At 37.7% G+C, this 20,726-nt stretch overlaps 1 protein-coding gene across 1 annotated transcript in view; it reads left to right on the top strand.

Moving 5' to 3' along the window:
* The window catches only part of Hat1 (histone acetyltransferase 1), a 42,581-nt gene extending 22,405 nt beyond the window's left edge, over nucleotides 1–20,176 (top strand). Inside the window, exons 5-11 of the mRNA XM_005346558.3 lie at nucleotides 4,274–4,453; nucleotides 4,692–4,813; nucleotides 5,313–5,417; nucleotides 5,735–5,841; nucleotides 13,897–14,048; nucleotides 18,220–18,336; nucleotides 19,830–20,176. Coding sequence (XP_005346615.2) covers nucleotides 4,274–4,453; nucleotides 4,692–4,813; nucleotides 5,313–5,417; nucleotides 5,735–5,841; nucleotides 13,897–14,048; nucleotides 18,220–18,336; nucleotides 19,830–19,997 — 951 coding nt within the window. The 3' untranslated portion in view covers nucleotides 19,998–20,176. The remainder of the gene's footprint in view (nucleotides 1–4,273; nucleotides 4,454–4,691; nucleotides 4,814–5,312; nucleotides 5,418–5,734; nucleotides 5,842–13,896; nucleotides 14,049–18,219; nucleotides 18,337–19,829) is intronic.
* Nucleotides 20,177–20,726: the final 550 nt, after the last annotated feature.

Genomic DNA, 20,726 nt, shown 5'->3' on the forward strand with positions numbered 1-20,726 from the left:
GCTGGTCTCGAACTCACAGAGATCTGCCTGCCTCTGCCTCCCGAGTGCTGGGATTAAAGGCGTGCACCACCACCGCCCGGCTTTTCTAGTAGTTTGTATATCTTGAAATTTTCTTTTAATTTTACTGATAGAAAGATGATTGTGAATAATGCTGTAGTTGTAATAAGTGAATGTTTGCAACTAAATTCCATCTGAACCAGCATTGGATAAGTTATGAAAATAGAAGTTTTCAGTAATGAGATTTTTCCTATTAGATATGGTTAAATTTCTCCAGAATCCAAGTATTTCATACGAAGTATTCTGATTTCAAATATAGCTAATGTTTTCCTTTGTGCAGTACAAAATTCACTGTCATTTGAGGTGTGTGTGTTTGATATAATGTTGCAGCTGATAGTGCTAAATTGATATCTTCCAAAGGAACTATTGACTTAGTTATTGATAAATCTTTCATATACTGTGTGTAGTGAAAATAGCTATCTATTTGCACTAACTTCTAATTGTTCCATTTTTGAAAACCAGGGTTTCTATTTAGAAGTACTATGTGAAGTATAAGAAATCAATCAGTCCTGTATACTGTTTTTGTAGGGTTACTTATTTGCTTCATGGTCAAAGATCATTTGTTCAGTGTTAAAGAAAGATCTCCCTCCCCCTTTTTAAAGAATGGTAGTTGATAATGGGCATAGTGGACTGGCTTTTTTCTTGTTTCAGTTTGTAGCACTAATGCTCTCCCCATGGTTTCCTGTGTCCTTTTTCCTCTCTGTTAATTATGTGTATTATGTAGTATGTCTATATTTGGGTATGGCGTGTGAATGTGAATACCCAAAGAGGCCAGAAGAGGGCTTTGGATCCCTTGGAGCTGGAGTTACCAGCAGTTGTGAACCACCCAGTGTGGGTGATGGGAACCAAACTTGGGTCTTCTGCTTGTAATTTCTGAGCCATGTCTCCAGACTAGCTTCTTTTTCTCTTAATGCCAGGAATATAGTAAATAAAACATTCTCTGCTCTTGGAGAATTTACCATAAACAAATCATAAATTTAGAGAGTATTAGAAATATTTTGCTGGGGAATTTGAAGAAAGCAGCAAATCCAGATTATGCAGAGCCTTGGGATTTTTTTGTGCCAGGATAAGGTACTGCTAAGAGGTAAGAATAGTTAGTAGCCTTTATAGGTTTTAAGCATGTGGTGAGTTATATACATATAATTAACATTTTAAAAAGGTAGGCTGGTATGTGTGCATGCTTGTAATTCCAGTATCCTGGAAGTGGGGGAACTGTAGAAAGACCTAGAGTTAAAAAACAGATTTAGCTATGTGGCAAGTTTGGGGCCTGCCTGGACTGTTTGAGACTTTGTCTCAAAATTAAACAAAACTGGTGTGCAGAGGACATGATGTCGTGGGTAAAAGTGAAAGAAGTGAGACCAGAGCCAGACATTGCAGTATTAGTTGTCAGATTGAGAATATTATTTATTGACAGAACCAGTATGTTTGTGGTTGAAGTAGATGTTGATGGTTGAGGGAAAGAAATAAATAAGTAGGGGGGGGAAAGGCATTGCTGCTGGTTGTGGTGGCGCCTGCCTTTAATCCCAGCTCTTCAGAGGCAGAGGCAGGCAGATATCTGAGTTCCAGGACAGCTAGGACTACACAGAGAAACTTTGTCTCAAAACAGAAACAGAGAGAAGAGAGCAAATCAAGAAGAAACAACTACTTTTCCTCTTTATAGCATATCTTAGATATTCTTAGAATTACAGTAATGCTAAATCTTGAGACACTTTTCTTACTTAACTTGCCAATAATTGCAACCTCAAAAATAACTCACCAGGGACAAACTTAGACTAACAGTGCTGCTTAAGGTACTAGAAAGGTTCTTGTTCTTCCAAATACATATAACTCAATAGTTGTACTGTATTACTAGTTTTTGTCAGGCACATTGCTTTGTGCAGTGTTGAAGAAAAACAAAAATTGTTCCATAGGAACATTTTCTCATGTAACAAAGCACAGAACACTGGGACTCTAAATGGCCATGGTAAGAAAGTATGTCCTTTAAGATATTTCAAGGGGGTGGATAGATGGCTCAGTGCTCAAGAGTGCTGGCTGCTCTTGTAGAGGACTCAGGTTCTATTCCCAGCATCAACATAGCAACTCAAAACCACCAGTAGCTAGTTTCAGGGCATCTGTTCCAGGGCATCAGACCTCCCTCTTCTGGCCTCCACAGGCACTGGGTGCACACATGGTGCACAGACATAGATTTTATATGAAGTTGTTTATTGAGTAATTATCTTTGAATACTGAAAGTTATATAGTCTTTCAACTTGTTTAAGGTCAGATTTGAGGGTAGTTTGCCTTTCAGCAGAAGTCTGACTTGAAATCTACCAGTTACAGAGATCTTTGAAGTTGGTTTTTAAATGTAAGACAGGTGAAGTGACTCATCATGTTTCTATAGTTCCTGTCTTGCTTAGGAGATTTGCCCTGTAGTGATTTTTTTTAATTGTGTTTTTTTCTGACATTTAAAAACGAGAATTACAATTATACTGTGCTATTTTACCCATCACTATTTTTTTTAAATTACCACGTACAAATCTATTGCAATTATTCCTCTTTTTAAATACTCTTATGCAATTATTGAAAATTGGGTGTCTCTTCACATTCACAGTTTCAGGGAAAATATTTATAAAATAGTATGTATTTTTAAAATAAAGTAGATTTATCAAATTTAATTTATTTGCAATTGAGGATGACTTGCAAGTCCTAATGTACACATTAGCAATAAAGTGTTAGCCAGAATGCTGAAAAGCCATATTTTAAGTAATAAATTATTTTTATAACCATAAATAAATCATATATGTATATATGTTAGTACCAAAGCATTGAAAATAAAACTTATTTGTGATAAGCTCCATCCTTGTATCTCTATCCTAAAATGTAACTCGGTAATAAAGTACTATTCATCTGCAGGTGCATTGCTCCTACTTAGTTAAAAGATGGTTGAAAGGACAGGAATTAGTAGCATGTTGTATTAGCCTTTTGTAGTGTATTTTGTCCTAAGCATCTTAATTTCCCTGTTTTGAATGCTAAGTAGCAAGGGTCTTGGTTTAGAACTAATACCCATCATGCATGTAAACGGTATGAAAGAGCTGCTTAGTAAGTTAACACAAAGTGTTCTTGTGTCAGTCCTTGTGGAAATAGATACAATACAAACATTACAGCTGAACTCACGGCAAACTCCATTAAGTAAAAACCTGGCCTCATTGTTGAGGAAAAAGTTTGAATAGAATGCAAGCTCATTTTGTTGAATGTAATGTCAGGCTTTTAGGGACTGTATTGAAGGATAAGGTTTTGTTAAGTTGAGACCAATTCATTAAGTTTTATTGCCTGGTGAGAAGCAGTAATACTTTATTGTAAGACTTCATCAAATATTCATGGTTAAAGAGAAGTAGTAAATGTATTCAATCAAGTGGTCTTTGGGGTTTTGAAAAGGATTATGAAGTCTGCTCAGCTGATAGTTTTCATTCATTGAGGTTGTTTAACAAGGGTAATTTTAATCTCTGAGTTTAATTTTGTTGTTCAGTCTTTTCTCTCTTATACGATCACAAATCCAAGTCTATGAAAGTTGTCACATTGTGGAGATGAGTGGATAATATAACCATTCATATGATTTTTGTATTTCCTGAGTGGAGATACTTTAGAATTTATTATCTTAGTTTAGCATATGAGGATCTTATCTGTCTACTTTGCTATTCATTTGGTCAGACTATCTAGCCTTACCACTTACTGCTGGTGATCTTTTCATGTCTGGGATAACATGGTTTCTTTGACATGTGTATAGTAATAATCAGCTTTTTGTTTTGGCTTGTTAATATTGTCCTGAAGGGTGGTAGGTAATAATCATTTTACTCTTGCACTAGATATTAGGCTACCTGCCTTCTCTAATTTGTTTTTATGTTAATGCTCATCTCAAACTTGTGTGAGAGCAGTTTGTTTATATAAAACTTACCCTTTTTCATTTTACTGCATTGCTTACTTCTTTAGCTTAATTGTGAAGTTTTGTGGTAGTTGTTGATTAAGAAATTTTTTGTTTTGTTTTGAAATATGAGGTCTCTCCCTGGTTAACCTAGAACTTGTTAGGTAGAACAGGCTGGCCTCAAACTCAGAGATCCACCTGTCTCTGCTTCCTGAGTGCTGGGATTAATCACTACCTCTAAACCCTTTTAGAGAAATTAAACATTTTCAGCTAAAAACTACATTTGTTAATTTTTGTTCTTTATCCTCTGTTCCTCAGGCAGATGACGTTGAAGGGAAAATCAGACAAATCATTCCGCCTGGGTTTTGCACAAACACAAATGATTTTCTTTCTTTGCTGGAAAAGGAAGCTGATTTCAAGCCATTTGGAACCCTACTCCATACATACTCAGTTCCTTGTCCAACAGGAGGAGAAAACTTTACCTTTCAGATATACAAGGTAAAAAGAAGTCTTTCCCTTCGCCTGGAACCTATATAGGATCATATATTCAGTATTTCTAGCATGAGAAAAATGGTTTTTATTGGCACTAAAAGCAGCTCTGTTTTGACTGTGTGTTTGTATACACATATTTAATCTGAGACTTGTAAACGTTTCCCACAGAATAGTTTTGTGTTCTGCAGGCTTTCACTTACCTCAGTGATGAGTTTCACCTGACTTTTCCTGGCTTTTTCCCTAGGCTGACATGACATGTAGAGGCTTTCGAGAATATCATGAAAGGCTTCAGACCTTTTTGATGTGGTTTATTGAAACTGCTAGCTTTATTGACGTGGATGATGAAAGATGGCACTACTTTCTAGTGTAAGTACAGTTCTAAAGCAACAGTGGACCTTATTACCTCCACAAAGCAGCATTTTAATTGTGGCAGCCCAATTATTGGGGACAGTATAATGATATTTTTCCCAGGAAAGAAAAACTATTGTTTATGGGGCTTGAGTTTGCCTTCATTATGCTTTGGGGGACTTGAGAATAGAGCTGAATTAAATGCTGTTGTCTGTTAGGGCCCTGAATGTAGGCTTAAACAGTAAAATGAGCTTTGCCTGTGTTTTCTTTTACTTGCCACCTATTCATCTTTATAATAGGCAAGTGCACTGAAGTGATGTAAAGAGGTCTGATTTGTCCAAGTTGCTGCACACCAATTAAGTGAATTGTACATTCAGAACATAGCAGGTGTACCCATTGGGCCCTCACAGAGTAGCTTGCTGACACTGAAAATTCAGTCAGAGAATGGAAAAGAAAATGGACACTGCATGGGAGCGCGACTGTAATTGACCTGCTTGGCTTTCTGTTTTATCTGCAGATTTGAGAAGTATAATAAGGATGGAGCTACGCTCTTTGCGACTGTAGGCTACATGACAGTCTATAATTACTATGTGTACCCAGACAAAACCCGGCCACGTGTAAGGTAATTGGCAGCATAACACGTGCCTTGTCTTTTATTTCAGAAGAAACTGCTGAAGTTTCCAATACTTGTTATAGTAGTGTTGATTTGTTTAAAAAAAAAAATCACCATTCATTGGTTATGTACTGATTTATTTTATTGTGTTCTTTAAAACTGTCTGGCAGACAGTTTCAAATTTTCAATTCAAATTTCAAATTCAAAACCAATTTTGAGTATGTTAGTAATTTTTTAAAAAGGATCAACACTTATACTATCATAATTTGATTTTTTTAACTGGTCATGTTGTGGTGTTTTAATTTAGAATAATTTCTTTACTATAGTCAGATGCTGATACTGACTCCATTTCAAGGTCAGGGCCATGGTGCTCAACTTCTTGAAACAGTTCATAGATACTACATTGCATCTCCTTCAGTTCTTGATATTACAGGTATGTAACATTTTATATTACTAAAATAGCCTTTTTCAAACATACCTTAGTAGTTTTATTTCTATTCTAAGTGTTAGAATTCTCCTGGGGTCTTTATGGAACTAAAGGTTGCTTTTAGGATACATTTTAGATCTTAAGCTTTTATGGAAATTGAACTGCATCCCTAACTGAAGTGAAAAAATTAAAAATAATGAACGCAATATATATTATTTGGCGAAGTCCTGTTCAGACATAAGTGCATTGCAAGTATGGTATAACTTATTTGTTCAGTTTATTTGGCAAACATTTTTATCATTTAGAAGATACCTGTGCATTAATTTTAAACCATAGTGTGGTGGGGAGTAGTAATTCCTAAATAGGAGGCTTTTTTTTTTTTTTTTTTTTTTTTTTTTTTTTTTTTTTTTTTGAGACAGGGCTTTACTGTGTATCCCTGGCTGTCCTGGAACTCACTCTGTAGACCAGGTTGGCCTCAACCTTACAGAGATCTGCCTGCTTCTGCCATCCAAGTGCTGGGGTTAAAGGCGTGCAGCCCTACCACACAGCAGATGTCCTTTTCTTACCCTGAGTAATGTTCAGATTTGCTGTTCATTAAGTTGCTGATTAATTTGGGAGTCACTGCCAGGCGTTGTGGCACATATACCTCTAATCCCAGCACTAAAGAGGCTGAGGCAGGAGGATTGAGGTCAGCCTGGACTACATAGGGAAATTCTGTCTCAAAATGAAACACAAATTTAAAAAAACAAAAACCTGGGAGTCTCTTTTTTTCCTTTTGTGTGTAGTGTATAATAGGGTTGTGCATCTTCAATATGAAAATCTGAAGTCCAAAACTTAGGACTGTTTTAGTGTGTGTGGCCAAAAAAGGGTATTGGACCCCTGGAGCTGGGGTTAGAAGCAGCTGTGAGCCATTTGATATGGGTGCTGGGACTGAACTCAGATTGTTTAGAACAGCACGCTCCCCTAGCCATTGAGCCATTTCTCCAGCGTCCCCCTCTCCACACACACCAAGCTTTTTGTTTTGTTTTTAATTTCAAAATTCAAGATTTTTTTGAGTGCCAATGTGATACTAAATTTCTAAAAAGATTTAGATTTTCAAATCAAGAATTCCAACTGGTAAACTATAAAAATACTCCAAAACAACAACAGAAATCTCAAAATACTGCAACACTTTTGGTCTCACCTATTTCAGTTAAAGTTTCTCATCCTGTATAAGATATTCATCTCCAAGGTAAATGTTTAATGTTTATTTTATAAAGGCTTGAATATGGAGCTGGAGTGTAGAAGAACTCAGTGGTAAAATGCTCACCTAGAATGCATGAAGCCTAGGGGATTCGATCCCTGATGCCTCAAAATAAGTAACTAAATAAGAATATATATTTTGTATTATTTGAACTGATTGCTGTGTTACCCAGATTGCTTCCATCATGTAAGTTAGGCAAGCCTTGAGCTCGAGAACCTCCTACCTCAGCCTCAACTGCTGAATCACAACTGACCTAACACTAAGATTGTTTCTAAAATTCATATTTTAACGTGCACTAAAATGGTAACTTGTTTTAAAATGATATTCCAAAATTTTATCAAATTGTTTAAAGAAACAAAGGAATAAAAAAATTGTTGAGGGCTGGAGAGATGGCTCAGCTAAGAGCATTGCCTGCTCTTCCAAAGGTCCTGAGTTCAATTCCCAGCAACCACATAGTGGCTCACAACCATCTGAAATGAGATCTGATGCCCTCTTCTGGTCTGCAGGCAGACACACAGACAGAATATTGTATACATATAAATAAATATTTTAAAAACATTGTTGACTACGAGACTGGAAAGCTTATAAAATAAGCTAATGGGCAGGCTTTTTTTCCATATAGTATGCTGATTTTGCTTGCCCAAGAAGAAAAAAATAGAGCTGCCAGAATATGAATTGTCTTCTTTTAACAAATACTTAACCTTTTCTCCTAAGTATGGTCTAGAGAATTCCACTTTACATGAAAATTAATGCATGGGTATTCTTTAAATGCTTTAAACAATAAACTAGAGGGAAGCATGTTAGGTTTTTGTTTTGTTTTTGCTGTGGTGAGAATCAAACCTAGGGCCTTGTACATCCTAGGAAACATTTACCACTGAACTATAACCCAGCTCAGCATTTTTAAAAGGGAGTTCCACATTTATAGTATTGCAATATCTTTTCCTCTGACTCATTGCTGTTAAAAGGAGTTGAAACTTCAATGATAAGAAAGTAATTACTCAGCTTACTTTATATCAGAAGTTGTAGATGGATAGATACCTTCACTACTTTTCGTGACCTGTAATATTATCAAGACAGTACAGCCAGCTCTGTCACTGCTTTGAGCTGAGCCAAAGTTGCTGGCTTCTGTTCACTGACAGTTTGGGCTTGGTGCTACATGAGGGGACATTTTTGGTGATTGTAATCTGGAGTTCACATAAGTAGTCTTTGTCTACTCTAGTGGGTAATGTGCCAGCAGGGGTTGTTTCTCTGAAGCCTCTTAACTACTTTTTTCTGTCTATTCTAGCCAATAAAGTCCTTGATACTTAGTACCAATTAGCAGAAAAAGAATTTTCTTTCTTAAATCTCAGTGAAGAGTCATTAATAATAGTACCCTTTATTCATTGCTATGATTCATTAGAAACTGAAGTCTTTAAAGAGAAAGGCTAAACATGCTAAAAGGACGTCTGAATTTGACAACTGAGTATCGACCTTTATTTTCAGCATTCACATTTCTTGGCATTACAAAATGCTAAAAATGCTTTGTTAGCTGCTCTCATTAATTTATTTCTCTTAGCTTTCATACCGTGTCCTTAAAAAGCATTAAAAGAAAAACTTACTGAATTTTGTACTCTAGTCATTTAGTTGTCTATTTTTCCATTATTTTATGTTTTTAACTTAATGGATCTTCTGCGGGCTTTGGGTATCCTTTTGAAATTCAGGCTGTTAGTATTGAGGTGGCCTTTGCTTCCTTGACATTTTGGCAGAAATAATTATAATTAATATTTAATCATTGGTAGCTTAGGTTCTGTTCTCACTAGATACATGTTTGGCGTGCAGTTTCTTCCACTTTATTTCTTTTAGCTTCAGTTTTATTGGCAGACAGTTCCTTATTATATACACTGTCTTCATTTTGAGGCTGTCAGTTTCTCATGGATAGCATTTGAATATTTCTCAGACTATAGATAGAATCAACAGTTTCATTGGACAGTAGAAATTGATTCTGGCTAGAGTGTATATACTAGCATTATTTAATCTACCAATAGTATATTAATATATTTGCTCTTTAATTTAAAGCCCCTTGTTCTGAGATATGTTACGCAAATTTTTAAAATGTTAGTAGTGTGTACTTTTTACTTACTTACGTGATTTGTGTTATTTCATTAAAATATTTTTTAATAATGTACCATATTAATACAGAGAGGCTTTTTTTTAAAATATTTATTTATTATGTATACAATATTCTGTCTGTGTGTATCCCTGGAGGCCAGAAGAGGGCGCCAGACCCCATTACAGATGGTTGTGAGCCACCATATGGTTGCTGAGAATTGAACTCAGGACCTTTGGAAGAGCAGGCAATGCTCTTAACCTCTGAGCCATCTCTCCAGTCCCCAGAGAGGCTTTTAAACAAGGTAGAATACCTAATGCTATAAGCTGGGTTTTTTTTTGTTGTTGTTGTTTGTTTGTTTTGGTATTGCAAGTCAGGGTTTCTCTATATAACAAGTCCTGGATGTCCTAGAACTCACTTTGTAGACCAGGCTGGCCTCGAACTCAGAGATCCCCAGCTTCTGCCTCTAAAGTGCTGGAATTAAAGGCACCGCCACTACTGTCCAGCAAGCTGATATATTTAATGATAACTCTAGTATTTAGACCCTTGAATATAGATTTATACTTCAGCAGATTTTATCTTCAGATATATTACTTTTATGTGAATGTGGTCAATGTATTTATGGTGTATACACATGTATGTATGCTAGGTACAAATGCATTCAGAGGCTAGAGGAGGGTGTTGAATGCCCTGTTTCATTATTCTCTACCTTATTCCCTTGAGACAGTCTCTTACTGAACCTCTGGAGCTAAATGGACAGTTAGAAAGCCCCAGTGATGGTCTCTTGCCTTTGCTTTCCATTCCAAAGCATTGGAGTTATAGGAGCACATGGCCAAAACCGGGTTTTTAAATGAGTGATGTGGTCTAAACTCAGATTTTCATGCAGCACGTTCTTTTTCATTGAGACACTCTCCAAGTCCCTTACCCCTGTTTTGAGACAAGGCCTTGAACTTGTAGTAATGTAGCCCAAGACAACCTTGGAGTCCCTTCTTTCTTTCTCACAAGTGGTGGGATTACAGACATGTACTACCACTGGGTTTTTAAAGCAGTGCTGCATATTGAACCAGGACCTTGTATATTCTAGAAAAGTACTCTACCAACTGAGCTACATTTCCAGCCCATTGTATTGCTTCTTTGTATAGTTAAAACCAAGGGGATTGAAGGGCACCACAAATTCTTGGATATCATCATTTTAGGAACTTTTCAAGCTGATCCTTGTAGTTAAAGAGCTTAAAGGTTGAGTGGTGGTGTGACCCCTGATACTAAACTACTGCCAAAGCAAGCAAACAAACAAACCAAAACCGTTACCATACCAGTTTGTAGTTGTTTGTTTAAAACTAATTGGAAATTTTTAGCATAATTTTTTTTATTTGTGTGAAATTTTTAGATAAAAATGTAGGTTGAGTTCTTCGATTTTTTTCAATTTTGCTTTGATATTTTTTCTTAAACTTTACTGAAAATGTACGTTACTTAAATTTTTATTCATACTAAGTTTATTTTAAACCAATATTCAGAATGCAGTTTTAGGATTTTGTTGTTCTTGTTCTTTAGACAGTCTTGGGAAAACTAACACTGGTTAAACCTGTTTAGTAGGATGTCTTCATTTTTTAGAATCAGAATCTACCTTTGTCCTAGATGGCCTGGAACTTACTGCATAGCTTAGACAGGCCTCAAACTTATAGTCTTCCCACCTTTGCTTTTTGTGCTGGGATTATAGACTTTCATTACCATATCCAGCTTCATTGTTAAATATTTTAAAAGAGCTGGGGAGATCACTCAGTGGTTAAGAGCACTGACTGCTTTTCTAGAGGACCCAGGTTCAATTCCCAGCACCCACATGGCAGCATGCACAGACACACATGCAGGCAAAACATCCATACACATAAAAAAATTTTTTAAGTGTATTTTTTTAAATTTTACGTGTTTTGCCTGCATGTATGTCTGTATGAGGGTGTTGGGTCCCCTGGAACTGGAGTTACAGACAGTTGTGAGCTGCTCTGCGGGTGCTGGGAATTGAACCTGGGTCATTTGGAAGAGCAGCCAGTGTTCGTAACCATTGAGCCATCTCTCCAGCCCCTAAAGAAATATTTTAAAAACCGGGGCTATAACTCAATACTACATCCCTTGCCTAGGATGAATGGTGCTTGTGTTCCGTAATCCTCTCCACACACAATAATATACTTAAGATGGTTGCTATTTAAAAGTTTTAATTAAAACAACTTTATTGAGGTATAATTTCTATAAATTCACAGGCATAAAGAGTACAGCTCAAAGAAGGCTAGCAAGTCTGCAGCCATCACTACAGCCCTGTGTTAGAACATTGCCAGTGTCTGTAAAGATTCACATGTCTCTTGTCTCCCCCACACCTAGTCTCCACTGAAGTCTTAGATGTGTTTGGGGTTAATGCTTTTGTATGCCATAACAGTGCTCTCCCAACTGAAGGCAAAGGTTAAACATTTGCCCTTTTTTGTTGTTGTTTTGTTTTCTTTTTGAGAATAGAATCTCACTGTGAAGCCCTGCCTGGCCTAGAAATTACATAAACCAAGATGGCCTCAAACTTGAGATGGACCTCTTGCCTCTGCTTCCCAAATGCTGGGGTGGCTGATGTAAGCTACCCACTCTGATTAAGTTCATTTTTTTAAATGCTCAGTTGTTCTAGTACTGTTTGTTGAGAAGTATTTCTCCCTGTTGAATTGCTGCGTACCTTTCTGAAAATTGACTGACCATGAGTATGATAGCTTATTAAATACTGTAATGGTCTCCGTGTCTGTCCTAATGCTAGTACCATATCATCTTGACTAGATTGTTACAGCTTTGTATTATTTTTAATGGTAACGTAAAGTTTAGTCTATGGTATAAAAGTTGAATTTGTTTTTTTGTTTTTTTTTTAAATATTTATTTATTATGTATACAATATTCTGTCTGTGTGTATGTCTGCAGGCCAGAAGAGGGCACCAGACCTCATTACAGATGGTTGTGAGCCACCATGTGGTTGCCAGGAACTGAACTCAGGACCTTTGGAAGAGCAGGCAATGCTCTTAACCACTGAGCCATCTCTCCTGCCCTAAAAGTTGAATTTGTGAAGCATGTCTTTTGCCTGGGTGCTGCAGAGAGTAAACAAGTTTATTGATGAGTTTGCAAAATGAGCACTGGCTATGGCCAGATTAACAAGAATACTCTGAGGAGGGCAGAGATGGAAAGACTGAGTCTGAGTTGAGTACCCAGTCAACACAGATGGGAGCTTATCCTTAGCACAGTCACACTAATGTGCAGCCTACTGCATAGAAACTTTCTCTTCACCCAAGCATCACTATAAATGCAAAGGTTCATAATTCTACAACAAAAAAAGAAATTCAGTTTTGTTATATGTGTGAAACAGTCTACATACGTCTATCTCTGCTCACTGCCATCAGCTTTTACCTTCCCCTGAATGATTCCCTGCCATAGAAGCTGATGACCTGGAAATCTTAATGTGGCCTATCATGTTAAGTGATATTTATGGCAAATAAGAGAAATCAACAGAATGAAGCTCCGTTGAGGGACAAGCCTGAGCAGGGAGGTGTCGCTGAAGGCAGCTGGTGCCCGGTCTGAAACAGGATCCTCGTCCTATTGGACATGGGGAAATGGAAATGTTTGAAATGATAATGATTGACATCAGAAAGTCTTATGAAGAGCTGGAGAGATGGCTCAGCAGTAAAGAGGCCCCGCCCCAGGTTTGATTCCCAGCACCCACAAGGTGGCTCACAATTGTCTGTAACTCTGGCTCCAGGGATCTTGTGCTCTCTTCTGGCCTCTTTGATCACAGGTGCACACGGTACACAGACAAGCATGGAGGCAAACATATACATACTCTTATTTATCATTTGTGTGTATGTGAACATGAACATGTGTTGAGATCAGAGGATAACTTTGTGGAGTTGGTTGTTTCCACCTTTAAATGGATTCTGGAAATTGAGCTTAGATTGCCAGCCTTGTGCAGAAAGTGCCTTTACCATCTCTTCAGTCTGGCATTCACTCTTAACTTTTTAACTCACGAGGAATTGGAGATACAGAAGGGGGATAACGTACCATGGTCCTATATCTGTGAATGACACAACTCTGTTGAGTATTATTTCTACCCATCTTGCTGCAATGTTGACTGGACTGCTACTTAATCTAATGTAGGTGGACCATAGGAAAACATAAAAGATGTGTGATATTCAGAAATGATGGAGGAAGGATCAAAAATCATGTCCTTACTTCAGTGTGTTCTTCAAGAGTTGTTATTGGAGGGTCATAAAAGTTGTTGGGTTAAAGACATCACTGCATTTGGAGAATATGGGAGAATTTGGAGGGGAGAATAAAAAGGAGGCTTGGTCAAACACATTATATGCTGTATGAAATTCTCAAGCAATAAATAAAAGTCTTTTAAAAGAAAGTGAGAGTTGACCTTGGAATTCTTAACTACCAAAATGAATACATTTAAATTTGTCCACACTGAGTATTTCATTTCTGTTACTACTTTGACTGCAGTTAAAATGAATATGCATATGGTGGCATTCCAGCCAAACAACCAATAGCAAAGTCAGCAGCTCTCATTTCATAAGCATAGATGTCTTCAATAAAAGCATACATCAGGAATGATCTTTATGTATATAATTTTCTTTTCAGAAAATTACCTCGTTACCGAGATTACAAATGATGGTGGAATTGTGTTGGGTAAAGGCGGTGTTATTTGTGTTTTTGTTTTTAGCGGAAGATCCATCCAAAAGCTATGTGAAACTAAGAGACTTTGTGCTTGTAAAGCTTTGTCAGGATTTGCCCTGTTTCTCCCGGGAAAGATTAATGCAAGGATTCCATGAAGATATGGCCATACAAGCACAACAGAAGTTCAAAATAAATAAGGTATTTTTTAATTTTTATTTTGTAGGAGGAAAATATCTATTTTTTTAAAGTACTTAACTATTGCAAGGACATTAAGATGTGTGGGAAGCAACAGTGGTTACATCGTAGGTTCTAAGGTCGTACTACCAGGTTCAAGCCTGTATCTAGAACTTGGCACTGTCATCTAGAGCAGTTTAGTTTATGGTTTTGTATTTCAGTTTCCTTATTGACAAAATGATGAGGGGATACATATTACACTGTACTAAGTATTCATTTTCCTTTTTGATAGAATAAGAAGAAAATACATTTTATGTTGTACTAAGTATAACTAAGTATAGTAAATAGATCAAAGATGAGTAAAAAGATAAACTGTGCTGGCAGAATATCTTAGTGGGGGTAAAGGAGTTTGCTGCCAATCCTAATGACCTGACTTCAGTCCCCAAGACCCACATAGCGGAAGGAGAAAGCCAACTCCAGAAAGTTGTTCTGACCTCTAACATGCTCTTTGGTACAAGTGTTGTGGCACCACCAGCCCCATATAAAAATGCAGTAAAGTCTTTTTAAAATGAAGCTTTTTGGATGGAAAATTTATTATATGTGTATGGATGTTTTTGCCTGCATGTATGTCTGTGCTATGTTCCTGGTATTGAGGAGATTGGAAGGTATCTGGTCCCCTGGAACTAACAGTTGGGAGCCATCATGTAGGAACCCAGGCCTTCTAAAAGAGTAACCAGTGCTCTTAACTTAAAAGCTGTCTCTCTAGTCCTAAAACACTTAAGCCATGAAGTGGGTCTACCCCTGGAGATGTATGAGTAGAAAGGTGCTAAGAGAATGTGTAATTTTTCAGTTTCTATACTTTAATTTTTATTTGTTTGGGTTTGGGGCATGCATATGTGTTCCTCTGTGCAAGTGTGAAGGCCAGAGGACAACTCCCTGGGGTTGGTTTGTTCCTTCCTTGACTACACATATCTTTACCCACTGAGCCATCATTGTTGTACGCTCTGTGTATTTGTTTAAATGTTATAGTAGTAAACACAGGAGTAGGAAAAACATGGGATGTCAAAGAAGTTCTGTATGCTAGTACATATTCATAATGAGAGTCAGGGCACTTCATGAGAGGGACAGTGCTTTTTCACATTTAAATGAATTTTAGTGTGAAAATTCACATTGTAACTAATAAAGTTAATGAAACTTCCTTTTAGGGGAGTGTTTCAAGACAGGGTTTCTATGTGTAGTCCTGGCTGTCCTGAATTTGCTCTGTAGACTAGGCTAGATCTCACAGAGATCAGCCTGCCTCAGCCTTCCAAATGCTGGGATTAAAGACCACAACTGCCCAATGAAATTTCCTTCTTGAAGCATTCAACTTTTGAAATTCTTTTTCTAATTCGTCTTGACAGGATAGCCTTTAGTAAAATCTCTGAAGAGTGGGTAGGGATTGGATTAAGAATTCGTGAGCTTCAGAGTGTTCCTGATAAGGACAAGCCGTTTGATACTATTGGCCACCTTGGCTTTGAGAGCTTCATGGTTCCTGGATTTCCCTGCACCATTTTAACCCTAAGTGCAACACTTCCACTAGTTTATATTCTTTCAGATGCTTCTTAAATGTAACTCTTATTCAGACTCCTTTAAGCTTTTTTTTTTTTCTCATTCTGCTTGGGAGATTTCATCTAAACTGTCAAATCTAGATTTTTCTCCTTGAGCTTCAGAACTATAGCCAAAATCCTGCTTATTAGTTTTTACAATACAGTGTGAACTAAAACTCCCCATCTTCTGCCCTTTAATAGCTTCCTATTTAAAATAAAGAATATATATTTAGAAATAATTTATATCTATTTACTATATCAAACCTATATTTATTGAGTAATTAATAGCTCAGCTTCTAAAGTGTATATGAACACATTTTTTAACAAATGATGGTTTAACAAAAAAAAGGAAACTGCTAAGTAGGGCATGCTGAGTTCATTGTGTCTGATCTGTACCTTGATAATTTCAGCTTCCTTCCAACTTTGTGCATGTTTTTGGCTTTGCTGAGTTTCTTAAAATTTCTCACGAATGCCATATCTTGCTACTCCTTTATCAGGAACATGTCTTCTGTTTACCTGGCCAGATAGTACTTGGTTTTTCAGACTGAACTCATAAACTCTTTTAGGAAGTTGAAATAGTCCTTCCCACAGACTTTCTACAGCCTCCTTCCCCACCAACATAAATTCACAATTGAAGTAACAAACAGAAAAGGTACTGCTCCATTGGCTTCAGTATACCAAAGCTTGCTGATCTCTCTTCTCCCCTCGCCCCATTTTCCACTGCTATCTGGGGATTGAACCCAAATGCAAGGTATGTATGTTACCACTTAGCTTTATCCTCAGCCCTTTAGTCTGTCTTTTTAACTGTTCCTGGGCACAGTCAGACCTCTTACATAAATGCTGAACTGTTGAAATCCTTAACTTTTAGAACTGAGTTTGAGCCGGGCGGTGGTGGCGCACGCCTTTAATCCCAGCACTCGGGAGGCAGAGGCAGGTGGGTCTCTGTGAGTTCGAGGGCAGCCTGGTCTAGAAGAGCTAGATCCAGGACAGGAACCAAAAAGCTACAGAGAAACCCTGTCTCGAAAAAATAATTTAAAAAAAAAATAGAACTGAGTTTGATGGTCACCTGTCTGTCTGTCTGTTCTCTGCTCTGTAAAAATCCAATCATTTCATAGTTTCCCCAGTTACTCCTTATACATCCCTAGAGGCCTTGTCTTAGTATTCTTACTTATGCTGTTTTAGTTCGTATTTTCATTGTGTTCATTGCTTTTATTTTTTAAGGGAAGGAGAAGATTGCCTAATTTAATAACTTAGCTTTTAAAAATATTTTCTTTTTCTGTGTATGTGTATATACCTGATCACATGTGTATCTCATGTGTGCCAGGAACCTGTAGAGGACATAAGAGGCCATCAGATTTCCTGGAACTAGTTATAGGTGGTTTTTAGCTTCCGTGTAGGTGCTGGGAATCGATCCCAAGTCTTTGGCGGGGGGGTGGTGGGGTGGTGGTACTGGTTCAAGACAGGGTTTCTCAGTAGCTAAGGAGCCAGTCCTGGAACTAGCTCTGTAGACCAGGCTGGCCTTGAGCTCAAAGAGATCCACCTGCCTCTGCCTCCGGAGCGCAGGGATTAAAGGTATGTACCACCATCACCTGACCATCCCAGGTCTTCTATTTTCCCAAGCTCGTAGTTTAGCTTCTTCCCCATTTCTCCCCTCCGTCTCTGCCTCCACCCCTCTCTTCTTCCTTCTAGGACCTCTTATGGGCTAGTGTTCCACCACTAAGCTACAGTCCTTAGTGGTTTAACTGATCTCTCTACCCTTACTTTTGCACCACTTGTATTCAGCTTTAAAATTATTTACTTAAGCCAGGTGATGGTGCATACCTTTAATCCCAGCATTTAGGAGGCAGAGGTAGGCGGATCTTTGTGAGTATGAGGCCAGCCTGGTCTACAGAGCTAGTTCCAGGATAGCTAAGACTGTTACACAGAGAAACCCCGTCTCAAAAAAGAGAAAAAAAACAAAAAGAAAATTATTTACTTCAAATAGAAATTTGGGTACATTACTTTTCTTCCTATTGAAAAACTTGATAGTGACTAGGTTGGAGTCTGTTTTTTTAACCCTGTGTGTCAGTTCTCTTCCCTGGTTTCTTCCTGTTTTTTTTTTTTTTTTAACTCCAGCAATAACAAGCTGCTCTGTTCTATGTGTATATGCATGTGCATAAATTTATATACAGTGCGCTCCCATTTCTAGGATAATGCTTTCTTTTTCAGATTCAGCTTAGAGGCTGGGGATATTAGCTCATTGATAGAGCACTTGTCAAGGGTTTGTGAGTCTTTGGGTTAGATGCCCAGATACACACGCACTCACAGGAATGAGGGAGAAAGACTGAGCAAGAACAAAGAACACTCGGATTTTATTTTTCATTTTCACAAGAATCCTCAGTCATTTCCCACATTCCCAGGCTGTGCTACTATCATGTCCTGTAACACTTCAGTCATTTGTTACTTGCAAAGCTACTAATCTCTTGAGAGCAAAGACTATCTTTTATTTTTCCTCTACCAGTCATTATTATTCTTTGTCCATTAGAGATGTTAACTATGTGCTGTGCTCTTTTAGAAAAACTGTCACTTTAATATGAAAATGTTACGTTTTTCTTGTTTCATTTGTTTAGCAACATGCTAGACGAGTTTATGAAATTCTTCGGCTGCTGGTAACTGACATGAGTGATGCTGAGCAATACAGAAACTACAGACTGGACATTAAAAGAAGACTAATTAGCCCTTACAAGGTAAGACTTTCAAGTCTCTTAAGCATCGGAGAAAGAGATTTTTAAGATTCTTATTTAATGTATATGTATAAGTGGCAGCATGTATGTGTGTGCACTGTATGCATGCCTGGTGCCAGCAAAGACAATAGTAGGACATCCCCAGAACTGCCCAGAAAGGCAGTTGTGAGCTGTCGTGTGGCTGCTGAGAACTGAATCTGGGACCTTTGGAAGAGCAACAAGTGCCCTTAACCACTGAGCCATCTCTCCAGCCCTTTAACCATTATATTCTTGTCAGTATTTAAGAAGAACTAGACAGTGACAGATATGGGAAAGTGCAAATCATTCTGCTATATTGAAGAAGAAAATATTCTTCCATTAGTTATAGGACTTGAGCTATAAATGTTTTTATACCACTTAAAAACTGACATTAGGGGGTTGTTTCACACACACCCTTTTAAAAACCTGAATGCCCAGACTCATCCCATTATTTTACTTGTTCTTTTCACATTTCTTGTTCAATTTGTCAGATATTTTTGCATGCTTTTTCTTAAAAATTTCTTCAGAAGTTGTTTTTTGCACATTCTTTAAAGTCTTGATGTGTACAGGATAGGAAATGGCTCTGCCCATAAAACCTTACAAGCATGAGAACCTGAGATTAACTCCAGAACCTACTAAAAATGCTAGTGTGGTGTTCTCTGCTTATTAATACGAGATTTAGGGGAAATTGGGGACAAGAGGATCCCTGGGGCTTTCTGGTTGGCCATTCTAGTGTAACTGATGAGCTCTAGTAATCATTTTGCAGTAAAATAAGAATAGTTGTACATTATGTCAGTTATCTTCAATTAATGTATTTTATTTATTTAAGAAATGTTTGCATGTCTCCACTGAGAAAGACACTCTAATACTGAGTTAATACCCGGCCCTGGCAACTTATTATTGCTTATAGTTTTTGTTTCTAATGATTTATTTGAAATAGGTCTTATGTAGCTCAGTATAGCATTGAGTACCAACTACGTCTGAGTGCTGGGATTGTAAGTGTGCACCATCAGTCCTAGGTCAGAGCTGGTTACCAGCCATATGTATGTGTTTGCCACCATTTGACACGAGTATAGGTCTTGTTAACTCTTTGGAAGGTTTATAGTTTTTGTGTTTCTTAATGAAGAACCTGCATAGGACAAAACTGAACACATTGCCACTGTTATTTTTTAAATTGATATATTTTATGTGTGTGTGTGCCTGGGTTTATGCAGAAGCCTGCAGGGTTTCAGAAAAGGGTTTTGGATCCCCTGGAACTGGAGTTATAAGTGGTTGTGAGTTGCCGTGTGGGTACTGGAAATTGAATGCAGGCCCTCTCTGAGCAGTCAGTACTTTTAACTGCTGAGCCATCTCTAGCCCAGCTACTATTTTTAATACGTAAATCTTAAAATTGTAGCTATATAAGCAAATGCTTTGTCTGAAAAAAAGAAAGCAATTGTTTTTTTTTTTTTGTTTGTTTTTTGTTTTTTTTTTTTTAGAAAAAGCAGAGAGATCTTGCCAAGATGAAGAAATGCCTGAGACCGGAAGAGCTGACCAACCAGATGAACCAGATAGAAATAAGCGTGCAGCACGAGCAGCTAGAAGAGCGCTTTCAGGAGTTGGTAGAGGACTACCGGCGTGTCATTGAGCGACTTGCTCAAGAGTGAAGCTCCTGCTCCCCAGAACACCTGCAGATTCCTGTGCATTGTGCTGTGAAACCTCTGATGACCCTAAAGTTATCTATTGTCCTCCTTAGTGAAATATTCCGTTTGAGAGATTGTATATTTTAAAATACTGTCTAGAGTTTATGAACATATATTGCATTAATAAAAGATGGCTGGTGAAACACCAGTGTTCTCTTCTTTAATAGTATAGTAAGTGATGGGTTGTGGTAATACACCACATACCTTAATATGAGTTATGATGTAGTGCTTTATGGCTGTAAGATAAATATTTTCAGTTTTACTATAATCTTACATTTTAGTTGTGTTTGGTGGTGGACACTTGTAATCCAGCATTTAAGGCAGAAGCAGGAGAATTTCCTTGAGTTCAAGGGCAGCCTAGGTTTCTATGTGAGACCCTGTCTCGAACAAAACCTAAAAATAAGCTGGAGAGAAGGCTCAAAGATTTAAGAGTGCTCACTGTGCAGCCATGACTGGAACTTGGATACCAGCACCCAGGTAAGAAACTGGTTCTCCAGCACAGTCCTGTAAGCCCAGCTCTGGGAGAGCGGAAACAGGAGGGTTGCTGGAGGTTGCTGGCTTCCAGCCTAGCCAATAAAGAATAAGCCCTGCGTCAAAGAATAGTTTGAGCATTCCAAAAGGCACCTGGCATCTTCCTTTGGCCTCTGTGCACACACCAACAAATAAATATCTAAAGTCAAAAACACCATACAT

This window comes from Microtus ochrogaster, chromosome 4 (genome assembly GCF_000317375.1).
Source record: "Microtus ochrogaster isolate Prairie Vole_2 chromosome 4, MicOch1.0, whole genome shotgun sequence".
NCBI classification, from domain to species: Eukaryota; Metazoa; Chordata; class Mammalia; order Rodentia; family Cricetidae; genus Microtus; species Microtus ochrogaster.